This window comes from Ailuropoda melanoleuca, chromosome 12, assembly GCF_002007445.2.
Source record: "Ailuropoda melanoleuca isolate Jingjing chromosome 12, ASM200744v2, whole genome shotgun sequence".
NCBI lineage: Eukaryota > Metazoa > Chordata > Mammalia > Carnivora > Ursidae > Ailuropoda > Ailuropoda melanoleuca.
The window spans coordinates 40465246-40474598 of NC_048229.1; the positions used below are offsets into that span (position 1 = coordinate 40465246).

General features: G+C 58.0%; 1 protein-coding gene across 2 annotated transcripts; it reads right to left on the minus strand.

The window, feature by feature from the left end:
* Window positions 1-1015: 1015 nt before the first annotated feature.
* SCN1B (sodium voltage-gated channel beta subunit 1) lies at window positions 1016-8555 on the minus strand. 2 transcript variants are annotated; one of them, XM_011227058.3, is made up of 5 exons: window positions 7668-8555; window positions 6665-6905; window positions 2151-2292; window positions 1740-1816; window positions 1016-1656 (listed from the first exon to the last, which is right to left on the minus strand). In XM_011227058.3, the coding sequence occupies exons 1-4, from the start codon at window positions 7872-7874 to the stop codon at window positions 1750-1752; spliced, it is 657 nt and encodes a 218-aa protein (XP_011225360.1). In that variant the 5' UTR covers window positions 7875-8555; the 3' UTR covers window positions 1016-1656; window positions 1740-1749. The 2 variants fall into 2 exon arrangements, with proteins under 2 accessions (XP_011225360.1, XP_002920930.1); XM_002920884.4 differs by having other exon boundaries at window positions 1017-1656; window positions 1745-1816; window positions 7668-8554.
* Between the last annotated feature and the right edge of the window lie 798 nt (window positions 8556-9353).

Sequence of the window (9353 nt, forward strand, 5' to 3'; positions counted from 1 at the left end):
GGCCCAGCCCCTGCCTTACCCCCACCTGGCCCCAGCTCAGGCCTAATTCCCTCCCTATGCACCCCTGCCCCTTCTAGCCGCCCACTCCCTCCCCACCCCCTGCCTGAACCCAGGCCTACCACTGCCCCCTGCCATTTCCTGTCCCCATGTTCAGCTCCTGAACAAAGCAGTCCTGGTCCCTGCCCCAGCCCTGCCCCAGACCCCTCCCCCCAGCTGCCTTCCTACAAGTCACGGGGGCTGGTTTGCTTTGGCAGCCTCTCTGCGGCCTGCAGCAGTGACCTCTGGAGCCTGGAAGTCCTACACCAGGGGGGAATAGGGGGGATGGGGGGCTTGGCCCAGAAAAGGCAGCACCAAGTGCTGAGGTCCAGGCCAAGTGGCCGGAAGTGTCCACAGGCAGATACACACTGTCCCGCCAGCAGCCAAGAGTGATCCACGTCAGACCCCAGGGCCAGATAAACACCCAGACACACAAGGGTCACCATCAGCCACCTGCTAGGGGACAGCCATGCACCCAAACACAGACCGCAGCTGCTCACCCCACACGCTTGCCCGTGCAGGGCCACAGCTTCCCACAAGAGGTCATGCTGGGGGGGGGGGGGCGCTGGTGATGCCAGCCCCTAATCTCTCTCTTCCTCTCCCTCCATTTGGATCTTCCTCTCCTTCCCTCACCCCTCCCCAGCTCCCACCACTGCAGAGAGCACCCTGCTAGGAACACAGCAAACCGCCAAAACTCCCGCATCCCCTCTCTTCCCTCGTATTGCACTGTCCCTTCGTTGCTGCCCCCGTGACTCCTCTCTGGCCCCCTCCCACCCTCCCATACCACTCATGGGCCCCACTGAGCTAATGCCTCCCCCAGGCCCCACTAATCAAGTGCTAAGTGGCCACACCTGAGACTCACCCACCTGTCCTTCCCCATCCTTTTCCCTGAATGTGAACAGAGGGCAGGTCCCTGGGAAAATGGAGGCTTTTGGATTGGGGGGGTGTAGAAGGTGACGGGGCTCACCAGAGAGACTAGGAATCAAGTCCAAGAATCTTTATTTCATGAACAAAACTACTCGTGTGAAGAGAGAAGAGGCTGAATGGGCCTAAGTGGCCACAGTCCAAGGCTGGTGAGAGAGGGCAGGGTTGGGCTGGGGCAAGAGTACATCACAGGGAGAGGGGACCCCAGGTCCAGCCAGAGGAAGGAGGGGAAATGTCGCTGGGGGTCAGTCGGAGTGGGTCCCAGAGCCCCCTGCCCCAAACTGTGCCGGCCCATCACCACCCCCGCTGGGCGGGGGAGGGGGGCAGGGAGGGGCTGAGCCCCAGTAGTGTGCATCGGAAGCGGCCAAATGTGTGCAAATCAGCAAGAAGGAGGGGTGCGGAGCCGCTGCCCCCACCTCACCGCCCCCCCTCCTAAACAGGCAGCAGAAGCAGGGGTGGGGGCAGCGGCAGTATTGCTTTACCCATCATGCATGGCGTGGGTGGGCGATGGGGCAGGAGGACGTAGGCTGGATTGGGGGTGTGAGCCAAGCCCCCTGCCCCCTCCCACCCTGGTGGCTCCGTTGGCAGGACTCTGAGGCTCGTGGAGGCCCAGGAATGGCCAACCCCCATTGGGGGTAGGCTGTGCCCAGATGTTCCCCATTAGGGCTGGCTCTTCCTTGAGGTGGAGCCCAGGGCCTAAAGGTGAGGGAGAGACAGATATCAGGGACCTACTGGGCTGACACCGCCCAGGCACTCCAGCCCCTTGCCCACCCACCTACCTTACCAGGGCTATTCGGCCACCTGGACACCCGTACAGTTCTCTTTGCTTTCTGAGGTGATGGCCAGGTATTCCGAGCTGTGGGGGCAAAGGCCAGCGTACAGTGACCCCCATCACCAGTCTGGCCCACCCCCGGGGAAACTGAGGAGGGTTGGGGTCTCTGCCCCAGGTGCACAGGGTTCTGGAGTTAGAGAGAGGCGGGGACCTCTAGGGGACCTCTAGAGAGGCTGGACATCTCGGGATCCACAGGAAGTCCAGGCTGGGGCCTGGAGTCCTGAGTCTGAGGGATAAGGGGACCTGGGGGCGGTCAGACTCTGGGTCCTGACCCTACCCATCCATGACAACAGACGTACCCCTCTGGCAAGCCCGGGTGCCTGGGTCGCCTGACCCCCTCCCCACCGGCGCCACTCACGCATTCTCTTGTGCGGCGGCCTCCGTGGCCGCGGCAATCTTCTTGTAGCAGTAAACCATCTCTGCCACGAGCCATATGGTCAACACCACGATGAGCACATACATCATGATCTCCGACACGATGGACGCCATGTCTCTGTTGGCTGCAAGGGCCAGGCAGGGTCAGGTGGCAGTCAAGGCCAGCCTCGGGAGGCACGAGGTGCCCCAGGCTTGCGGGGTGAGCTCGGCCAAGTGACCTGGCCTCCCCGCGCCTGGTCTGCAAATGGGACCACGCCACTTCCCTACAGTCATCCCTGTCACTGTGATTCTCTTTTTGTTTTAACGTAGACGCCACACCCAGTGTGGAGCCCAGCTCGGGGCTTGAACTCACGACCCTGAGATCAAGACCTGAGCTGAGATCAAGAGTGAGACGCTGACTGAGCCACCCAGGCACCCCGTTACTCTTGATTCTTAATAACCAGCCTCCAGTGGGCATTGAGATCCCCCACAACCTGCCTCCCCCTGTGGCCGGAGGGAGGCATCTGTCATTCACGGGGCTGCAGGTGCCTTCCAGCTGCAGCTCTGCAACCAGAAGGCTCAGGTTCAGACCCCGACTCTGCCACTTGCCAGCTGTGTAACCTTGGGCAAGTCACCCTCTCTGGGTTTGAGCTTCTCCATCTATGAAAAGCTGATAATCACAATATCTCCTTCTTGGGAGTGTTGTAAAAATGAAAGACGCTTCAAAAGTCCTTAGGATAGTCCTGGATATATAGGTAGCACTCAATTCCTGTTTACTATTATTAATTCTATTACTACTATTATTACGGGAGTGATACAGCATAGTAGTTAAGAGCAGGGGCTCTGGGGGCCAGATTCGAATCCTGACTGCCTTTTATTAGCTGTGTGACTTTAGGCAAATGATTCCACCTCTCTGAGCCTCCATTCTGCCTCTGTAAACTGGCGATGACAATACTCATGCCTTCTCCCAGGGTCACTGGGAAGAGAAAGCAAGTTAATATCCGTGACACATGTGGACGGGCTCGCAGTTGGCACTGCCTAAGTATTGGCTATTCACTGACATTTTCTGGAAAACTTCTGTCCTTTCCACGGCATTGGCTCTTGCCATTGCCAGCTTCCTTTCACGGAGCCTAAATTTAAACTGTGAAGGGGATGTGCTCAGCCAGGGGACCAGAGGCGAAGGCCACTGTGACGTCCTCAGCCGGATTTCACAGGTGTCTGCCCCGTACTCCTAGGCCTCTCCTTCCGGGTGGCCAGGATCTCATTTTCCCCCACTGTCCTCACATGGTCTTTCCTCCTGTCAGTGGGCACCGTCTGCTGCTCCGCCCCGTGCAGATGGCACCGAGGCTTTCTGGGCCAGAGTGAGGGAGGGCGTGGGGCTGGATGTTTCTCCTGCCTCTCTGCCGGGAGGATCTGGAGAGAGGGCTCCACACATTATTCATTCAGTCAAGAGCTAGGAAGGCGTCCCATACGGTGAATGTGTGCTTTCAGCCAGGCTCCATACTAACTTCTTTATGTGAGCATCTCCCTGAGTCTCTGAAAAACCCCAAGGACACAGAGAGTTCTGGCTTCCCACGTCGGCTGACCTCAGGAAGCACACTGAGTTGGATATATGTTGGATAGAGCTGCTCCCTGCTCCTGGAACTCAGTGCTCAAATGGATTTAGGTCATGTGGTATCTTCCGCTCCCCCAGTCACATCAGGACAGTGACTGGCACATCTCTGTAGCCCATTTTCCAGACCAGGACACTGAGACTCAGAAAGGGGACGGTGCTGGGCAAGGAAACACAGCCAGGATTGGACTCGGAGCCAGGATTCAACCCCAAGTGTAACTGACTGCAGCCTCTGAGCTCTTCCCTACTCTGGAAACTACCACAGCCAAAGAAACACTTGTAAAGGGCACCGTATGCCCAACGTAGTCTCCACCAAGCCACACAGACATCTCGGGAGGTGGGCTTGTCATTCCCCCACTTCACATATGAGGAACTGAGGCAGAGCGGTCATACAGAGGGTCACAGGCACCTTCTCTGGGAAGAACTTTGATATCTTCAAAACCCCCCAAATCTTCTAAAAGCTGGCAGCCCCCGGATCTGAAGCCCCAGCCTGCCCCTCGGCGGGCCAGATTTCTCACGAGGCTCAGACGCTGCTTTCCCAGACGTTCTCCACCCATACTGGGTAGAGCCGAAATAGAAGTAGCCTTCCTGGGCGCCTGGGTGGCGCAGTCGTTAAGCAGCTGCCTTCGGCTCAGGGCGCGATCCCGGCGTTCCGGGATCGAATCCCACATCGGGCTCCTCTGCTGGGAGCCTGCTTCTTCCTCTCCCACTCCCCCTGCTTGTGTTCCCTCTCTCGCTGGCTGTCTCTGTCACATAAATAAATAAAATCTTTAAAAAAAAAGAGAGAGAGAGAGAGAAGTAGCCCTCCTGTCCCCATTTGCCGGCTCCACTCCTGCTGGGGGACTCCAGGGGCTTCTACCGTCCTCTGCAGCCCGGCCAGCTCAGTAAACGTCCCACCATCAACACCCCCTGGCCCTCCTTTGGAAGTGACTCCATTCATTCCTTGAGATTATTACCAGGAGGCATTCTAGGCTGATGGGTGATGTTGAGAATGCAGTAAGACAGCGGATTATATTTAAAAAAAAAGAAAAAAGAAAAAAAGAATATGGTATGGCTGGCAATGCTAAGAGTACAATAATACCACGGGTAATCAAAGAAATACCGTGTTGTGATGAGTAATGTTAAAAATACTACAGTATGCTGGCTGACGAGGAATGCAGTAGAACAAGTAAAACTTTAAACTACTACTATGATTAATCTAAAATACTGTCGCATGGTGGGTAATGTTAAAAATACTCAGTATGATGGACTATGGTAAAAATACTGTTGTATGTTTGGTAATGTTAAATAGGATAGTATAGAGTAACGTAAAGTACCGTACTATGGTGGATAAAAAAAATCCCACTAGAGTATGTTGGATACTCCCGTAGGCTCTGGGGAGACAACATAAAGAGCTCTGCCTTTGGTCAATGTGAAGAAAACAGGCTCTGGGAGGTAGTCGAATATGGTAGATCATGTTTAAAAGAGGCTCTGCTGGGTCCTGGGCGTGCTCGAGCCCAGCCTCCGTCTCGCAGATGAGGAGAGCACTGTGGGCAAGGGCCGAGCCACAGGAGCCGCAGGACGGAAGGAACGTGGGAGCCTCCCTGCTCTCCTGACCCCTCGCCTCCGCACTGATGTCCGGAGACAGGATTGACACAGATTTCAGGAAGCCCCAGTATTTGGGGGCGTTTCTTGTTACGGCCACTCCCATGGGCGGGGCTCCGTCGTCTACATCCGTGGGTGGCCGCCCACCCAGCATCGTGACCTACACAGAAGAGGAGCTCAGACACGTCTCCTGCACTGAATCCTGCTGGTTCACTTTGATAACAAACGTAAAAATGCTAATTATCAAAAGAAACCCACAGGTTCTGGCTGACGGCAGAGTGTAGTGAATCACGCCAAGAACAGAAACGGCAGTCACACATGCTTGGCTGGGTTCAAATCCAGGTCCCAGCTCTGTGCTCTCGGCCACGCAATCTTACCTCCCCGAGCCTGGGTTCTCCCATCTGTAAAGTGGGGATAGTAGCGGCCCCTAGCCAGGTGGGTGGGTGGGGAGGCTCAGTGAGGGTCTGCACCCCTCTTGCGGAAAAGAAGGACAATGCCCCTTGCCGTGATGGCGCGCGTGTGCTGTGGGCCCCACGGGAGGTACTTGCCGTAGCTCTTTGGTAGCTCAAGTTCTGGGATAGCTTCCTGACTCTAAGCCAAGGGGCCCTCGGGCCCTGGAAAATTCCAATTTACACCCATTGGAAGATGGTTCAGAGAAAGGATCCAAGGCAGCTGGAGCCAAAATGATGAAATGTCCCCAAAACGCCTTAGATCCTTGCTGTTCGGTGCGGCCCCACACCTGCAGCACTTGCTTTGCTGAGAGCTTGTCGGAAAGGCAGCCGGGGCCCCACCCGGAGTCTGCTGAGTCAGGGTCTGCCCGTTAGCAAGACTCCCAGGACGCTCAGGAGCACAGTGGAATTTGAGGAGCTCTGCTCTAGGGGACACACTCTTATCCCCCCCCACCCCGTGACAAAGGGAGGAGGGGCTGAGGCTACCGGAGTCATCCTCACCATGTGGCAGGCTGACCCCCAGCCCGCCGCTAGAGCCTCACATGGGCGAGAGGTGGATACCATCATCGCCCTGTCTCCCACGGGACAGCCCTTCCTCAGAGACAGGAAGGCACCCTCGGGACGTCCCACAGCACAGGTGGCAGAGTTTCGCACCCAGAACTTTCAGGGGAGGGGTCTGCTGGGGCCTCGCTGAGGGTCGAAAGGAAAGGGAAGCCAGAGCTGGGGCTGGGGAAGGAGGTGCAGCTCCCCCCGCTGCCATGGGCGTTTGCCTGGCCCAGGCGTGGAGCCAGCCTGTCCCCTACCTGCCATCTGTCCCACCATCTGGCTGCCAGTGGGCAACAGGGGTGAGGGGGCAGGCAGGGATGGACTCACCTTTGTCCACCACCTCAAGGTGGATCTTTTTGACGACGCTGGTGTTGTGCTCGTAGTTCTCAAAGAAGAGCAGGCGGTAGACGTGGCACTCGTAGTCCCCGGAGTGGTTGTAGGTGACGTTGGTGATGAAGATGGACAGGTCCTGCAGGTCCTTGGTGCCCCGGCTGCCGTTCCACACCACGCGGCCCTCGAAACGCTCATCCTCCTCCAGCTGCAGCACCTCGTTCTCATAGCGCAGGATCTGGGGGGCAGCCGGGCCGGTCACCACCTGTGCCCCCTCCCAACCGGCCTCCCACCCAGACTATTCTGTCCCTTGCCCTGACACTTGGGGACACAGCAAACACATACATGGGCACCATGACCTCAGGCAGGGAGGGCACAGGGGGGTGAGGATCCTGCCCTGGCCTGCCCCCAACCCTGACTGTGTCGCTGGCCCTAACCCACGCACACACGCACACTCACACATGTATTCCTCAGGCACCCCCCCTCCACCTCCGAGTCCCCATTCGGCCTTTCTGGCTTTCATTCTCACCAGGCACACTCCTCAGCCAGGGACGGAAGAGGCCCATCTCCGCCCTGGGCAGACCCCAGTGCTCCGGGAGGCCCTACGAGTTTATGGTGCCCCCTTATGTGTAGTTCCGAATACATATAACGTACAGTGGGGCGGAAGAGTCATCTTCCACGATGACTACCTGAGACATCCTTGTTGGTACTAAACCTTTGTGCCAACCGCGTGCCAGGGGCGACACCTGGATCAACCCTCACCCAAGCCTACAAACTAGAGACCATCGCCACCCCATCTTTACAGAGGAGTAAACTGAGGCTTGGAGAGGCCCAGCACCTCACCCAAGGCCACCAGCTGGTCAGGGTGGAGCTGGAATTTGAATCCAGGTCATCACGAATAGCACATTATCGGAAACAAAGAAACAACCCTCCCGCAGGCCGCCTGCTGCCCTGGCCGACACAGAGGCCCACCGCCCCGCACCTGTGCCCCCCCCCCAACCTTGACAAACTCCTCCGTCCCCTTCTGGCGGAAGGTCCACTCCGTGAAGGTCTCAGCGGTGGTCTCGCTGCGGCGCTTGCAGGAGATGCACAGAATTTTGAAGGTCATCCCGTACACGGCCTCGGTCTCTGAGTCCACCTCCACACAGCCCCCCCAGGCTGAGGACACTGCAGGGACAGCAGGCTCAGGTGGAGCGGGGGTGCCCATCGACCCGGGCAATGCCACCCCGGGCTTACTACTGGCCGTGGCTCTTGGAAACCATCTGTTTCCCCTCGATAGTGATTACAAATTGACACAACCAGACACTCAGCCTGGCCCTGCCGCTTGCTGTGTGCCCTTCGCAAGTCCCTCATCACCTCTGGCCTCAGTTTGCCTCTGTGAGGCGAGGGAAACGGTCATCGCTGCTTTGAGGGGTTGCTGGGCAGACTCCACAAGTGAGGTAAGGCCCCAGCAGGGGGCCTGCCATGCAGGAAGCCCCCCCAGACAACATAGGGCTGTCACTGTGGGCACTCAGAGTCCTTGCTCTGTACCCCAGTAGACACCCATGTACCCCTTCTTAAGAAGTCCCCTTGCCCGTGGTACTGCAACATTTAGGTGGTGGGACTAAACAGAATTCCAGATGTGTTAGAAGTTCAAGGTGGCAGAGTCATTTCCCCCCTTGACTGCTCTGCAATACCAGCCAGCCCCAGAGAATGGGTTGGGAGAAGGCAAGGCCTCAGAGGGGTGGGTGGGCACTGGAATCAGGGTAGCCCCACACTCCAGCCCAGCTCTCCAGTCACCTACCCCCTGCCCAGCTTCTGTGGCCCCTGTCCTCCCACCCCAGGCGCATCAGCTCCAGACCCCTCTCCCCCACCTCCTTTCAGCTTCTGGAAACTCACTGAGCTCTTTGCAGCCTCAGGGACTTTGCACCCCCGCTGGACTCCAGTCCCCTTGGGTGCCTCCTCCATATTCTTACCTGCCACCCCCTTCCCAGGCCCAGTGCTCAGCAGCTAATGCTGCGCCTCTCCCGCTCCAGCTCTGGGTCTGTTTCCTTGTCCCTGAGTCTCTTCTCTCCCTCTTTGAATCTTGGGAACTCCTTGTCCTCCTCCGCTGCTCTCTCTTTCTAACTCCTTGAGCACCTCTGTGTCTGTCTCCCCTACTTTATATCTCTTAGGGAGTCTCTCTGAAGGGCCCACCACTTTGTGTGCTCTTTCCAGGCTCAGACGGCCTCTCCGGATCTCTCTCTCCACCTTTCCCTGTCTCTTTTAAACTCCATCTCTCCCAGTGTCTACCTGTGTCTCCATCTCTCCCGCCTCTCTCAAGTTTGTCTCTCCAGCGCTCCGATTTCTAACTCGCTTCTCGGCCTCTCTCTGGCACACTCTACAACCCTCTCCATCTCCTTCTCCCCGTTACTCCCGATTCCCAGTCTCGGCGGAGCACTCTGGAGTACTCCGAGTCGCTGCGCCTCTCGCGCCTTCCCTTGCGTCCCCATCTCTCCCTATCTCTCGGTCTCCCCCGTCCCAGTCTCCGGGCGCCGCCTTCCCCCACCCCCTCCCGCGGCTGTGGGTGTCACATTGCAGCCTGCGGGGCTCCGGGAGCAGCTGACTCCGCGTTTCCTCGCCCCCGGCTGGGCGCCCGCAGCCGCCGAGCTGTGCCAGCCCGGCCCCCGCCCGCGCTCGCCCACCCGCACCTCCACCGCCCTCCCCC

Coding starts and splice junctions, on each gene's coding strand:
- SCN1B (XM_011227058.3), bottom strand. CDS start 7,874: ATGGGCACCCCCGCTCCACCTGAGCCTGCTGTCCCTGCAGTGTCCTCA. Junction 6,906..7,667: donor GGACGGAGGAGTTTGTCAAG/GTTGGGGGGGGG, acceptor GCTGCCCCCCAG/ATCCTGCGCTATGAGAACGA. Junction 1,817..2,150: donor GCCGCCGCACAAGAGAATGC/GTGAGTGGCGCC, acceptor TTGCCCCCACAG/CTCGGAATACCTGGCCATCA.